The 16,047-nt window shown below is 49.8% G+C and overlaps 1 protein-coding gene across 3 annotated transcripts in view; it reads right to left on the reverse strand.

The window, feature by feature from the left end:
- Positions 1 to 1,594: 1,594 nt before the first annotated feature.
- NR4A1 (nuclear receptor subfamily 4 group A member 1) overlaps positions 1,595 to 16,047 on the reverse strand; it is a 42,741-nt gene continuing 28,288 nt past the window's right edge. For all 3 annotated transcript variants that reach the window (XM_083490104.1, XM_083490105.1, XM_083490106.1), the window contains exons 2-7: positions 14,030 to 14,859; positions 8,572 to 8,701; positions 7,082 to 7,233; positions 5,753 to 5,955; positions 4,558 to 4,736; positions 1,595 to 3,106 (exon numbers count right to left, since the gene is read on the reverse strand). In XM_083490104.1, the coding sequence (XP_083346230.1) occupies positions 2,850 to 3,106; positions 4,558 to 4,736; positions 5,753 to 5,955; positions 7,082 to 7,233; positions 8,572 to 8,701; positions 14,030 to 14,859 (1,751 nt within the window). In that variant the 3' untranslated portion in view covers positions 1,595 to 2,849. The remainder of the gene's footprint in view (positions 3,107 to 4,557; positions 4,737 to 5,752; positions 5,956 to 7,081; positions 7,234 to 8,571; positions 8,702 to 14,029; positions 14,860 to 16,047) is intronic.

A 16,047-nucleotide genomic window follows, 5' to 3' on the forward strand; every position in this document is an offset into this window, starting at 1 on the left:
AAGATGATCAAGGGCCTGGAAACCAAGACGTATGAGGGAGCTGGGTATCTTTATCCTGGAAAAGTGGAGACTAAGAGGAGACATGATAGCAATCTTCAAAATATCTCAAGGGCTGCCACGTGGAAGATGGCGGAAGCTTGTTTTCTCCTGCTCTGGAGGGTAGGAATCGAACCAATGGCTTCAAGTTACAAGAAAGGAGATTTTGACTCAACATCAGGAAGAACTTTCTGACAGCAAGAGCTGTTTGACAGTGGAACGGACTCCCTTGTGGGGGCTTTTAAGCAGAGATTGGGAGGCCATCTGTCATGGATGTTTGGATGCCAGGGATTGGACAAGATGACTTGTCCCTTCCAACTCTCTGATTCTATGATTTTCAAAACCTCTTAAGCAGAACGTGTACAGTGTTACTTCTCAAAGTGACCAAAGTTTGCTTGCTTAAGGATGGAGATATCAACCACCTCAAAGTTGGCAAGTTCTATCATTTTATCAGATTTGTGCAAAATGAGCGAATACCCCTTTTTAAAGTAATGCTATTTATATTTTCATTAAGAGCAGCTGCTTAGGCTGAAGACAGCGAGAGATTCCTGCTTGGGGGAGTGAACGCACCTGGCATTTTTACTGCTGGTACACCGACTTTGGGGTCATAGCTCAGGGATAGGGGCACATAGGTTTACATACCGTATTTTTCACTCTATAGGATGCACCCGACCATAGGATGTACCTTGTCTTAGAGGGGGAGAACAAGAAAAAAAAAATCTCCCCCTCTCTGCTCAGCGCCCCTTCAGCAAAGCGGCAGGAGAAACGGAGCCCCTTCCATAGCTCTCCCTCTCTGCTGAAGCCGGGAGAGCAAAAGGAACCCGAAGCTTCTGGAGGCTTCAGGCAGCTATCCCTGAAGCCTTCGGAGTGCAGTGTGAGTTCCCGCAGCACGAGAGTCTTGCTCTGCCGGCTTCAGTGAAAGGAACCTGAAGCCTGCAGAGCACAGTGAGAACTCGCGCTGCGCTCTGCAAGCTTCAGGCGGCTATCCCTGAAGCCTGGACAGCGAGAGGGGTCGGTGCACACTGACCCCTCTTGCTCTCCAGGCTTCAGCGAAAGCAACGCGAAGCCTCCGGAGCACGGAGGGAACGCTCCCTCTGCGCTTCGGAGGCTTCGCATTGCTATTGCTGAAGCCAAGGAGCCTGCATTCGCTCCACAGGACGCACACACATTTCCCCTTAATTTTTGGAGGGGAAAAAGTGCGTCCTATAGAGCGAAAAATACGGCACATTAAGTCTCCAGGTTCGATCCTGGCCATCTTCTCTGAGAGAGAGAAGCTGCAGAGCTTTTGGGCTAAGTGGACAATCGTCTTAACGCTTTGTGAAAAGCAGCAGCTTATGTTTCACAAAACCTGTTTGACCAGGAAAGACGGCGACACAAAAGTGCCCACATGTCATAGGGAGGCAGTGCCTGACTCCCGCTTTAACCTTTCAAGTTAAGGTAAGCTGGGACAGGAGACCCAGAAAGAGACTGTCTCATTTTAAAAGGAAACTCCTGTTTCAAACAGCTCAGTTTACACCGGCATGCACGTCTCGCGATCAAGCAAAGAAACGAAGTCGCATTAGAAGTACATCTACTCAGGTTTTTTTTTTTAATTCAATATATTAAATATATATTAATAATTGGAAAAAAGTCACATACTGGAAATTGGAAAGGAGGGATAGACAAATATAAATGTCAAAAAAAAAAAAAAGTTTGGCAGACTTTACAATACAAAGTTATATACACAGAAAGGCAGAAGGTGTCCTGCAAATTTAGGGCGAAGCACATTTCTCAGCGGCTCATACAGAAGAGCCCCCCCCCCCGCTTTCCCTCCTCTGCCATTCATTCAACCATCCATTCATCTGTATTTACAAAGCCAACATGCCCATCCTCTTATATACAACTTTTACACACACAAAAAAGAACACAAAAACACCATCCGACAAAACTTGGCCGCCCCTGACGAAGTGGCAGGTGGGAAGAACAAGCTATCTGAGGGATATGTGCCTGCTTACGGCGAAAACTGGACCGCCACTTCCCCCAAGTTGCACCGAGTTCGAGATTGCAAGCAGCTTTTACGGAAGGGAGTTGGAAAAACTAAAAACAAAAAACCTCATCCAGTTCCCATACTTGAGAGGGAATTCTTTGCCAGGGCCAGGAACATGGATAAAGTAAGAGAAGGCAATTCTTTTTTTTTTTTTTAAATCCCTAACCAGCCTTTGACTATTAAAAAAAACAACAAAAAACACAAAACACCAACATATTCCACATGTATTACACAAAGCTGATCTGTGCAACTGTATGGAATTTAGGCGTCGCATTGCACGTGTGGAGCCGTTGGCAAGTTACATGGGAAAGGCAGCATTATTTAGGGATATTGTGCATGTAACCCTAGAAGGCACACCGGGATATTCCCCCACCCACCCCCCGCTCCCCACAAGGTTAAAAAAAAGAAGAACACAAACTCCAAAAAAGTTGTCCGAAGTTCAGAGAGAGGAAGAGGAGACGAGAGAAGGAGAGCAATGTCCCACTAAACTCCAAGATCAAAAAGGGTGGGCGAAAGGAGAAAGGGGTGTGTGGAGACATGATAACGCTAGTGGCCTTCATCTTCCGACCACTAGGCTTAAAAATTTTAAACATCCTCTGTAATGTCTCTGGGGGAGAAAAATGTCCCTGCAAAGTCCCCTCCAGGTGATGGGGTGGCAAGGAAATCCCCTCTGCCAGTTTCTGTCCATCAGCCACCACCCAAAAATATATATATATATAAAGCCACCCTCCCCCCAAACAGGAAGAACCACTGATTCACGGCAGCTTCCTTCCTTCCTTCGGAGTCCTCAGAAAGGCAGCGTGTCCATGAATATTTTGTCCACAATGGGCGGCGGGGGGACCAAATCCTCGAGCTTCAGGTAGAAGATGCGCTGGAGCCCTTGAGTGCACAGGGTGCGGAGTTCGGGAAGCTTGCCCAGCAGCTTGGAGAGGCAGTTCGGGTGGAGCTGCTCGTTGGTGGTGGAAGTCACGTGGTCTTTAAGGCAGCTGACAATGCGGTTCTGGAGGTCTTCAACCTTCTTTGGCTCTTTTAACCCATGGCGGTCTGGTTTGGAGACGCCGGTGAGAAGGAGGAAATGGCGGCGGCAGCAAAAAAAGAATAGGGAAGGAGCTGTTAAACACGAGAGTGAACCAAGGACTTCTCCTGGTATGCCCCGAAGAGGACCTTAAATAACCATAGTTTATAGAGGTCCCGGGCCCTAAGGAAGTCAGATTATCCTCCACCAGGGCCAGGGCCTTCTCAGTGATGGCTCCAACCTGGTGGAATGTTCTGTCCCATGAGACCAGGGCCCTGCAGGATTTAACTTCCTTCCGCAGGGCCTGTAAGACAGAGCTATTCCACCTGGCTTTCAATTTGAACTTAGCGTGATCTTTCCTTCCCTCCCTCTCCCCTTTTTATTAAGATTACCCGCTCCGGGATCCCACAGCTAATTCTCCCCTGGTCTCCTCGCTGGCCCAAATACGACTAATTTAGCCAGCTAGCCCTGGTAATCACCTAATGTTTATTGGATGGATTTCCCCCCTAAATTGATTTTTGAATTTATTGCTATTCACGTTTTATACTGTATTTTAGGCTGTTTTTTGTTGCATCAATTAAGTGTTTTAAATTTGTTGTTAGCCACCCTGAGCCCGGATTTCTGAACCGGGAAGGGCGGGGTATAAAAAATAATAATATTATTATTTATTATTCTCCCTGATGCAGTCAGACATGTTGGACTCCCTAAGGTCCCATAAGTATCTCATGGTGTTCCATGCTACTCAGGTGTCGGGACGTAGCGAAAGAAGGACCAGGGGGACTGTGTCCCCGGGCGCAGATTTTTGAAAGGGCGCAAGGGGGCACAACCAGGTGCCCCTACAACAGGCTCCCTCCCTCACCAAGCCACGCCTGGGCTCGGCCTTCAGGACTGGAGCGGCAGTGCCTTCCAGATATTGCTGGACAACCCCTCCCAGAGCAAGTAAAGGTAAATGGACCCCTAACCATTAGGTCCAGTGGCCGACTCTGGGGTTGCAGCGCTCATCTCGCTTTATTGGCCGAGGGAGCCGGCGTACAGCTTCCGGGTCATGTGGCCAGCATGACTAAGCCGCTTCTGGCGAACCAGAGCAGCGCATGGAAACACCGTTTACCTTCCCGCCACAGCAGTACCTATTTATCTACTTGCACTGGTGTGCTTTCGAACTGCTAGGTTGGCAGGAGCAGGGACTGAGCAACGGGAGCTCACCCCGTCGCGGGGATTCAAACCGCCGACCTTCTGATCGGTAAGTCCTAGGCTCTGTGGTTTAACCCACAGCGCCACCCGCGTCCCTCCCAGAGCAAGTAGATCTGATCTATCCCTTTCCCTGAAGGCACCTAGAGATGTCACAAACTGATTGGGAGCCTTAAGCACCTCCCTTCCAGAGATCTGGTGCTTCCTCGATCCTGCCTCTCAACCTGCGCTTTCTGCAGCCTCGCCCGTGCACCCCGGAGAACCACCCCAGTGATGTGGGCGCCGGGCCTACCTGTGATGATGACAAGCGCCGCGAGGCAGGAGAAGGAGGGCACATCGATGTTCATGCGGTGGAGGCTCTGGGAGAACTCAATGATGGAGTCGATCCACTCTCCAAAGCCTCGGACACACTGCATCCGATGGAGCACCACCCCGTTGCAGAATATCAGCTTGCCTTCTTCTGGCTTGGACCTGCAAGAGAGAGAGAGAGAGCACGGTTTGAGTTGAAACTTGGACAGTGTGTGTCGGCCACTGGAGGGAAGGGCATAGAGCCAGCAGGGCAAGCCATCGGAGTTTGCCGGGCAATGTTGGCTTGGACTGGGCAGTTGGAGCTCATTGCCAAACGCTGCTGCTTCAGTGGAACTTGGAATCCCAGGGTCACAGGCAGGCACAGCATTTGTTTCAGACAGAGGTCTTGAGTCAAGGAGCCTCCTGAACTGGCTGTGAAAGCCATGTCTGCTCTCACTGGGCTCTCCTACCCACCCACTTTGGGGCAAAAACAGCACCTGAGGTCTTCTCTCACCCACAATTCCCTTGTCCCAGCATGACACGCGGAAGCCCTTCCCTTCCAGAGTACGAAGGAGAGACTGTAAACAAAGGCTTCCTTTGCTCACAGCGTCCCCTATCAGATGTCTAAAAAGGTAAAGGGACCCCTGACCATTAGGTCCAGTCGTGGCTGACTCTGGGGTTGTGGCGCTCATCTCGCTTTATTGGCCGAGGGAGCCAGCGTACAGCTTCTGGGTCATGTGGCCAACATGACTAAGCCGCTTCTGGCGAAGCAGAGCGGCGTACGGAAATGCCGTTTACCTTCCCGCCGGATCGGTACCTATTTATCTACTTGCACTTTGTGCTTTCAAACTGCTAGGTTGGCAGGAGCAGGGACCGAGCAACGGGAGCTCACCCCATCACGGGGATTCAAACCGCCAACCTTCTGATGGCAAGTCCTAGGCTCTGTGGTTTAACCCACAGCGCCACCCACATCCCTATCAGATGTTTAGAGGGCCCATAATGCAATAATGTTCAATTCAAGGGCCCTGGGTCTATATATGGAGGATTCCCTTCTCCTCTTGCATCTGTTTGTTTTATTTTGCCGTACTGCCACCGTCCCTGCAACCCGATACGAGGTGACCTACTGAGCTTGCCCCAAATTTAGAGGCTAAGTGGATCACTGTGGGTTTCGTACGGCAGCCCTGCTGCTGCACCTTTACCTGTACGCTAGCCGGAGAATGAAGAGCTCCAAAAAAGCAGATTCCAAAAGCAGGTCTTGATCCTCTTTCGGAAGCTCTAGGAAGCCTTGGATCTTCTCCGCCCATTTCCGGATGACGTCCATCGAGCCTGTCAACAGGTCGTAGAACTGCTGGACGTCGACACAGTCCTCCTTCTCAAACTGGTAGGAGACAGATTCCTGGAACTGGGGAGGGGAGGAAACAAGCAAAAAGGTTGAAGAGCAGGCACAACCCAGCTCAAGGCCCCCATCCCTGATAACACACTCATTTTATTTTGGGAGGGGGTAGAGAGACAGGCAGGAGTGTAGACACTACCACCAGCACAATGACATTCTCCTTGCTAGCGCTGATAGAGAGGAATCAAGATTGATGAATGGCCAAATAATGCATCTCAAGCCAGAGATTACTAATAATGGCATAGGAGAGCTGAAAATAATGCCAATGTATTTCACATCTGGTAACCATTGCGCCCCTTGGGTTTCAGATAGCACATGGGTAGACGAATGCCCGCGACGGGGTTGGCTCCCGTTGCTCGGTCCCAGCTCCTGCCAACCTAGCAGTTCGAAAGCATGTCAAAGTGCAAGTAGATAAATAGGTACTGCTCCGGCGGGAAGGTAAACGGCGTTTCCGTGCATTGCTCTGGTTCGCCAGAAGCGGCTTAGTCATGCTGGCCACGACCTGGAAGCTGTACGCCGGCTCCCTCGGCCAATAAAGCGAGATGAGTGCCGAAACCCCAGAGTCGGCCACAACTGGACCTAATGGTTAGGGGTCCCTTTACCCTTTCCCACATTCTATCTGAAACCAAAGGGATTGCATTGTTTGCTAGGTGTGATTCCCCCCTCCCCCCAGCTGTCCTACCCCAATATATTGTATTCTCTGCTCACGAGCCATTTCAAGCCATTTCTAGTGTATTTTTAAGCCATTTCAAGTGTCACGAGCCATTTCAAGTGTCTAGGCAGTTGATTTGGGGCTGGAAGGTGTATCCAAAAACAAAAACCCCACTCCTTCAGCTCAGGCATGTTCCACTAACAGGACTTGCGGCATCTGTTGGGAAGGGCTTTGCCCTGCTGAATTCCCTAGCCCTTTGCTCCAAGTCATTCCATGGCATGTTAGACTACCTAGGCACTTAAAATGGCACCATTATTTCAGGGCATTTCAGCCTGCCACGGGACCATTTGGGGCATCCCACAAGGAACAAAGTACAAATGTGTTTTGTTTATCTGCCTGGCACATTCTCTCCCCCCCCCCCCCCCGTCCGCCCCAAGTCAGCCACGAGTGCCACAGACGGTAGGAACGCAGATCAGTAAGTACCTTGGAATAATCAAGCTTTGTTGCGCTGGGTATGGAATCTATGTGCGCTCTCACAAGAGAGGAGATGAGGCTGACTGGAGAAGTGTCTTGAGTTTGCTTGGGTTTGGAGGGCAAACGACCACGCCGGCCTTTCAAGCTGTCCGTCCGCACCACTGAGGGAAGGAGGAAGTGAAAAAAGACACACATTCAGAGAGGTGGGGAGCAGAGACGTGCGGGAACTATCGACAGGACTAACCATGGGGCTTAGGAAGGTTTTTAATCGCAGAATGGAATTTGGATACCGGCCAAAGTGGAGTAGGCATTGGTCTAATTGCCATATGCTAGGTACGTTTCGCAAGATGGCGGGTTGGGGTATTCTGTACAGTGGTACCTCTGGTTACGAACGTAATTCGTTCCAGAGGTCTGTTAATAACCTGAAACCGTTCTTAACCTGAGGGACCACTTTAGCTAATGGGGCCTCCCACCGCCGCGTGATTTCTGTTCTCATCCTGAGGTAAAGTTCTTAACCCGAGGTACTACAGTGGTACCTCGGGTTACATACGCTTCAGGTTACACACTCTGCTAACCCAGAAATAGTACCTCGGGTTAAGAACTTTGCTTCAGGATAAGAACAGAAATCGGGCTCCGGCGATGTGGTGGCAGCAGGAGGCCCCATTACCTAAAGTGGTGCTTCAGGTTAAGAACAGTTTCAGGTTAAGAACGGACCTCCGGAACGAATTAAGTACTTAACCCAAGGTACCACTGTATTTCCAGGTTAGCGGAGTCTGTAACCCAAAGTGTTTGTAACCCGAGCTGTTTGTAACCTGAGGTACCACTGTATTTCACAACTGCACAACAGAAGTGCGGAATGCGATACTTGTATTAAGTGGGAGACCTCTCTCGATGCTAGTGAACTACAACTCCCATCACCTCTGACCATTGGCCAAGCTGGCTGGGGGCTGATGGGAGTTGGAGTCCCACAGCATCTGGAGGGCTGCAGGTTCCACATGCCTGTTTGACATCTCAAGTGCTGATCTTGGTCAGTCAAAGGAAGCTTGCGACAAGAGTTGCTTCTCCTCCCCTCATGCTAAGTCATTTACATGTCCTCTCTCATTGGCTCATTGCTCTGAAAAATTCTGCTCCTGACCCCACACTTAAAAAGCCCCAAACCCCTTTATGTAGATCTCTCTGGCCAGAGCGAGGCAATGACACTAGCAGACTGTGGTTAACTAGTGCACCCAGTCAAAATATGGCACAGATCACATCAGCGCAGAACCTAATCACTCCTTAATCCTTCTGACAATTCACGGCTGAAGAGCAGATATTCCTGACTGCTTCAATGGACACTGATGACTGTAAAATGAGATTTAAATCTGCCAGTGATTGCAAGGACCAAACGCATTAAGGTGCTTGCCTTGGGCAAATAACACAGGCCACAAGCCGATTAAACCCCTGATCTTATTAACACTTTAACCTGCACATCAAACTCAACAAACAGGGACGTCTCTTACCTTCTTTGACCATTCCCACAGCAAGGCACTTCTGGAAACGACAAAACTGGCACCGGTTTCTCCTCCGCTTGTCCACAGGGCAGTCTTTATTGGCTAAGCAGATGTATTTGGCGTTCTTCTGTACAGTGCGCTGCGGGAGACAGAAGAGCAGCGGGGTCATTTAGGACTCATCACACGCATATGTGCAAAAACACAGGGGGCATCTCCAAGCTCGGTGTCGAGAAAAGACAAAAGGCCGGTTTATTTATTGCAGTGTTCCTACAACCCTGCCGTTTCCAGTTTCACAAGGGTGCGACAGAAATCGTACGCCACCTGAAGGCGGCCGCACCTTCCAGACACAGCTGTGCCTTCACATTTCCGCATCTTGAAAGACCTACATTGGCTCCCAGTACATTTCCGAGCACAATTCAAAGTGCTGGTGTTGACCTTTAAAGCCCTAAACGGCCTCGGCCCAGTATATCTGAAGGAGCGTCTCCACCTCCATCGTTCTGCCCGGACACTGAGGTCCAACGCCAAGGGCCTTCCGGCAGTTCCCTCATTGCGAGAAGCAAAGCTACAGGGAACCAGGCAGAGGGCCTTCTTGGTAGTGGCACCCGCCCTGTGGAACGCCCTCCCACCAGATGTCAAAGCGATAAACAACTACCTGACATTCAGAAGTCATCTTAAGGCAGCCCTGTTCAGGGAAGTTTTTAATGTGTGATATTTTAGTGTACTTTTGGTTTCTGTGGAAGCTGCCCAGAGTGGCTGGGGAAACCCAGCCAGATGGGCGGGGTGCAAATAATAAAATTATTATTATTATTATTATTATTATTATTACTGTTACCATAATGCCACAGAAATGGGGTGATGAAAGATGGAAATGGCACTGAGAAGGTCTGACGTCAGAGAAACCGAAGCGTACCTCTCTCCAAGATCTGCGATTGGCTCACGTCAACCACTAAAAGTCTGAAAGGTCTTTGTGTGGTATGCATAAGATCTGGGTCTTTCTGCATTCATGCAACTGGAGAACAGTTTAATGCAATATGCATTAAAAAGGGGGCAGGTCTGAGCAGCCGCATCCCTTACCTTTCCTGCCCCGACCTGGCCACAGTGATCCATGCGACGGTCACCTCCAGGCTTGACTACTGTAATTCGCTCTACACGGGGCTGCCCTTGAAGCTGTCCTAGAAACTCCAGTGGGTGCAGAATGCAGCAGCGAGGCTCCTCACAGGGTCTCTGCCATGGGAGCATATTCACCCAGTGCTTTTCAAACTGCACTGGCTCCCGGTGGAGTACAGGGTCAGATTTAAGGTGCTGGTTTTGACCTTTAAAGCCCTTCACTGCCTAGGACCCTCGTACCTACGGGACCGCCTCTCCTGGTATGCCCCACGGAGGACCTTACGGTCCATAAATAGCAACAACCTAGTGGTCCCGGGCCCTAAGGAAGTTAGATTAGCTTCAACCAGAGCCAGGGCCTTTTCAGCACTGGCCCCTGCCTGGTGGAACGCTCTGTCTCATGAGACCAGGGCCCTGCAGGATCTGATTTCTTTCCGCAGGGCCTGTAAGACAGAGTTGTTCCACCTGGCCTTTGGCTTGGAGCCAATTTGATTCCCTCCCCCTCTTTCTTTCTTTTTTCTTTCTCCTCCTGTGATGAGGCTGCTAATATTTTCATGTTTCAATATTTTAATGTTGTATTTTAATCTTGTTTTTAAGTTGTAATCATTCAACTTGTTTTTATTATTGCTTCCTTCCAGTAGCACCTTAAAGACCAACTAAGTTAGTTCTTGGTATGAGCTTTCGTGTGCATGCACACTTCTTCAGATGTGTATCTGAAGAAGTGTGCATGCACACGAAAGCTCATACCAAGAACTAACTTAGTTGGTCTTTAAGGTGCTACTGGAAGGAATTTTTTTATTTTGACTATGGCAGACCAACACGGCTACCTATCTATTATTATTGCTTGTTAGCCGCCCCGAGGCCGCCCTTGGCTGGGGAGGGCGGGGTATAAATAAAAATTAATAATAATAATAATAATAATAATAACAATAATAATATTTGAAGCTCTCGGTCGTGGGACAAGTTAGAAAGTCACACATCCCAAATGGGGCCGTTCAAAATGCAAATCAAACAACTCTGGGTAGAAATCTGAGCATTTTGAAGCAGCTGAATGTTGGGTCTGCTGCACGCCCAGCCAAAAATTATATAAATCTTGTAAGTAAACAAGCATTTACTATGCTGCCACCTCCTCCTCCCGGCTATTTTACAGGAGTAAAGTACCTGAATTACAAGCAACGGGTCACATGGCTGCTTCAAAGCGACAGGGACAACATGGATCCCCGCCATTCAAGTTTGGCCAAGAGAATTAGCTCAGAAAGTTTCAGGATTCAAAATGTCCCCAGCCACCCACCCACAGCTTTGCAAATTCGGAGATCTGGCCGTTTGACAATTGGCATGAGGCCACGTCTACCCACAAACAAGTTGGTATCGCAGCTATTCCGTCGCTTTGGCTGCAATGGGGAGGCAAGCTAAGAATCTCATAGGGAATTTCTTCCTCTCCACTGCCCAGTAAGGACATTGTGATCAGCAAATGGAACCTGGTTAAGTTTTGCCACGGCCAGATGATTATTAGCTTGTGGTAACATGGAGACGGGCTTTATCCTTGTGGCACCAGTGTTGTGGAATACCCTCCTTGCCGAGATGTGAGAGACCCCATCAGTATTGGCGTTCCGACGGATCCTGCAGACCCATTTGCTCAGGGACACATTTCCCTGAACTTGACCTTATTGTTTCAGCTATGTTTTGATTATCATGCTTTTTAACTGCCTTGATTTATTGTACATTTTAATGACAGATGCTGCAATGCTCTGTGTAATTTACTTATGCATAGATTTTGTAACGGATTCCATAGTTGTAAAAGGACTCAGAAGCCATTTTGGCATATAAGGGTTAAACAAACAAACAAACAAACAAAATGACTTTGCAGCATCTTCACAAAGCTACGGGTCCCGTGGAAGGAGTCACGAGACTTCAAGTGGTGCTAAACAAAACAGGTTTGTAATACAGATATACCCTTAGACACATATGCTGCTTTTAAGTACCTAGACTTAAAGGACTTTTTTTAAGTTCCTAGACTTACAGGGTGCTCAGGCACTGCCTCTCTTGTAGAAATGCCAGGGTCCATAATAAATAAACAACAACAACAACAATTTATTATTTATACCCCGCTCATCTGGCCGGGTTTCCCCAGCTACTCTGGGCGGCCTCCAGCAAAATATTAAAATACAGTGGTCTGTTAAACATTAAAAGCTTCCCTAAACACGGCTGCCTTCAGATGTCTTCTAAAAGTCTGGTAGTTGTTCTTCTCTTGACATCTGGTGGGAGGGCGTTCCACAGGGTGGGTGCCACTACCGAGAAGGCCCTCTGCCTGGTTCCCTGTAACTTGGCTTCTCGCAGTGAGGGAACCGCCAGAAGGCCCTCTTGGTTTGGTTTGCAAGACCTGCTTCTGTTCACTAACTCCCTCCCTACTCCTCTGTCACTGAGGTTTTGTGTCCTGAAGTTTATCACCTCCAAGCTTCTAAATGTATATGTTTATAATTTTCCAAAACTACAGTAGAAGTGGGAACTTTAGGAAATGGGGAGGAGGGTTGTGCTGTTAGCAGATCAGCCTCCTCCTGGCCACAGGCCCTTGCTCCAGAGTCACTACAGTTAATCCAATTAAATTGTTTTCATTAATTTGTTGTTGCTTGGTCTACCAGTGTTTCCCAACCTTGGGTCTCCAGCTGCTTTTGGACTACAGTTCCCATCATTCCTGACCACTGGTCTTGCTAGCTAGGGATGATGGGAGCTGTAGTGCAAAAACAGCTGGAGACCCAAGGTTGGGAAACAGTGGTCTATACGCTACTGTGTTTGATTAATTTGTTCTTGTTGTTTATCGATCGCAGTGTTTGTTGTTAGAGCATGGTGCTGATAACGCCAAGGCTGCAGATTCGAACCCTGTATGGGACAGCTACGTAGCAGGGGGTCAGACTTGATGTTCCTAAGGGTCCCTTCCAAATCTATGGTTCTATTATCTATTATAAGCAGAATACATATATTAAATCAACTTGATTCCAGAGAGAAGATTTGCAGGGAGGAGGAAGTTCTCAGAATTCCCCTGCTGAATTCTCAGAACCATAATCAGGGTAGGTCTTTCTTGGCCAGGAGATCAATAAAGGTAAGGGGACCCCTGACCATTAGGTCCAGTCATGACCGACTCTAGGGTTGCGGCGCTCATTTTGCTTTATTGGCTGAGGGAGCCGGCGTACAGCTTCTGGGTCATGTGGCTAGCATGACTAAGCCGCTTCTGGCGAACCAGAGCAGCGCACGGAAACGCCGTTTACCTTCCCGCCGGAGCAGTACCTATTTATCTACTTGCACTTTGACGTGCTTTCAAACTGCTAGGTTGGCAGGAGCTGGGACTGAGAAACGGGAGCTCACCCCGTCGCGGGGATTTGAACCGCTGACCTTCTGATTGGCAAGTCCTAGGCTCTGTGGTTTAACCCACAGCGCCACCCACGTCCCAGGAGATCAATACTGAGGGCTTAATACATAGAGACTGCTTGGCTACTTAAGCATCTCCCTGAACTTTCAGCTAAGAGCCAGGGCCTAGTCCAGGGACAAGTAGCATATGGCCCTCAAGATATTGTTGGACTACAACTCCCATCATCCCTTTGACCATTGAGCCAGGCTGGCTGGGGCCGATCGAAGTTGGAGTCTCACAATTTCTGGAGGGCCACATGTCCCCTTCCCACCCATGCCTGCTCTGGTCTATTTACTTGTGGAGATGTGTGCAGGCTGTTGCTTGCAGCAGAAAGGAATTCTGCACTCCAGGAAACAACACCATTCCTAACTTTTGTGGGTTTAATTGTGGAAAGTTACTAGATGGAACAAATGCGAACTTTTCAGCCTCTGAGAGATGGAGGGCTTCCTAAAGGTCCCGTAGCCTGCAGAAAGCTCATCTCCAACCTTCCAAAAATGCTCTTGCCACCTACCCCTGTGAGGGGACAGAGAGCTCTCACAAAGACCTCCTTTATTTGGAGAGGCCAGGGAAAGGTCCGATGACTCATCCCTGTAGCAGTCAACAGAAGAGGCTTCCTCCCTCTCGCCTCCTCCTCCAAAAAGTCCCAGCATGCTTTGCACTGCCTCTAGAGACACATGGAGGACTGGAATGCCTTGCCTAGCAGCATCCAGCAGACAGAAGCACGCCCCATACATTTAAAGCACACGACTCTCCCTTTTTTAAAAGAAAAAGTATCATGGGAACTATAGTTTACTCTTTCACAGAGCTATTCCCAGCACCCATAGCAAGCTACAATTCCCAGAATCCTTTGGGGAGGGGGAGTTAAGTGCATTAAACATAGATATAGCTTGAAAAACACCACCACCAGCACATGAGAATGTTCTCAGTTTTGAGGGCGAGCCAGAAAGTTGTTCTTCTTACCTTGAAAAACCCCTTGCAGCCTTCGCAGGTCCGGACACCATAGTGTTGGCACGAGGCGTTGTCTCCACACACGGCACAGCGCCCCTCGTTGGACCCTGGGCTGTGTGCCTTGCTTGGCGAGAGCGAACTGTCCATTAAGCCGGAGCCGTCCAGGACCGGCGAGGCCTGGCTGAGCGGCAAAGGGGAAAAGCTGACCGACGAGGAAGGTTGTGGAAGAGAGAAGACGTCTCCGTCCACCAAGTGTTGGTGGGTGGGCGGCTGCATCTTCAGGGGGCTCTGCGGAGGGACCCCGGGGCTGTGAGCCGAGGGGCCGAAGGAGAAGTAGGAGGGCTGGGCAGAACTACTTTTGGGAGGCTCCGTTGCCGCCGACGCCCAAGGCCTCATGCCCTCGTAGGCGTGCGTGGGGGAATAGGCCCCAAAGGAGTTCTCCCAAGATGGCGCCTGGGAAGTCTGGTAGCTTGGCGTGGAAGGGGAAGGGACGGAGCAGGGGCTGCCGTAATAGTCCGAGCCGCTGGAGGACATCGTCTCGTCCAGCTGGCTGCTGAAGGAGCCGGGGTAGCAGCCGTACACTTGGAAATCCTCCAGCTTGAAGGAGGCGGCCGTGGGGTTGGCGGCTGGGATCTGGTAGAGGAAAGCGTCAAATTCGCCGGTGTAATTGTCCATGAAGGTGCTGAAGCTGGGCAGAGAGGTGGCGGCGGCAGTGATCTCTGTGTTAACCAGGTCCATGGTGGGTTTGCCAAGCTCAGGGGTCAAGAGGTCCGCTGGGTAGCGCTCACAGGGGCCTCCGCTCTGAAGCAAGGTCCCATATTGGGTTTGGATACAGGGCATCTCTAGGAGGAAAGGGGAGAGGGAAAAGAGAAGAGAGTCGGCTGTCAGTTATGGGATAGTCGGTCCTATAATGTCCTCTGAGAGGGAGCAGCTGGCCTGTTAGGGAAACTGGGGCACTGCCCCACCAATCTCAGTGTAACCTCGGCCAGCCCCTTGCCTTATGCACAGCCCAGGCGAGTGGTATTGCCTGTTGTCGTCTAACTCTTTAATTTCAGTGTTGCCCCCTTGTAGGATGGGGGCAAAATTGGTTAGCTCTGCTTCTCATTAGCCCTGCCTGCACCTGCTGTTCAACTCTCTAGCTCCACCTGCTGTTGGCCTCCCTACCTCCCACCCAACCAGTCTCAAAGGGCACCAGCCAACAGCTGGCAGGGTGGGTGTTCCTAGTCTAGAGACACGTCCGGTAGCTGGTTAGCAGGAGACGTCAGTGGCTAAATGGCTGCTATGAAAGTGGAAGGGGAAAAGGGAGCCCTGCTGCTGGCGAGCGCCCTTACAAACAGGGCTGGCCCAGGACCTGAAGCAAGGGACAAGATGCCACCCCCTGTCCCCAACACCAGGGGGATGCTAACAGGACCAGCAGCTGAATCCTGCATCCTGACAATATAGGTGAAGCATCTGAGGGTAGCAGGAGGGTTGCTGAGGGGTGTCACACGACACACAAGAGCCTGGTTCTCCAACACCTTGCTGCTGCCCCCAGCGATTGCTGACTTGTTATGCCCAATGATAGGGCCTGCCCTGCTCATCTCATCAAAATATTGGCCCCCATTCATGCAAACAGTTTCTTCAGTTTCCCATACATGTAGGCATGCCAGCCTATTTCATTCATGCAAAGGAGTCCTCTGCTCAAAGGAGGCCTTTACACATTTGTGGGGCACCTTTTGTTCATGGGAGGAAGGAATTTTGTAGGAAATTTTATCCTGTATTTTCATCTTGTGAACCATTCTGGGATCTTCGGATGAAGGGCGATATATAAATTTAATAAACAAATCAGCAGGAAACAGAGCCAAGCACCAACTCTGGGCATTCCTAGAGATACGCACCTCCTTGGGGTAATAACAGCACTTTGGGTTAAATGAAAACACCTCCATTGCCTTTGTAAAATGCACGGCGCCAGCATTTTACTGGATGCCACTGTTGACTAGAGGCAGATGCAACATGCAGCCAACTTAAAAGAGACTGCCAGGGATCGCTCT

This window comes from Podarcis liolepis, assembly GCF_965112155.1.
Source record: "Podarcis liolepis genome assembly, chromosome: 2".
In the NCBI taxonomy this organism is placed as follows: Eukaryota; Metazoa; Chordata; class Lepidosauria; order Squamata; family Lacertidae; genus Podarcis; species Podarcis liolepis.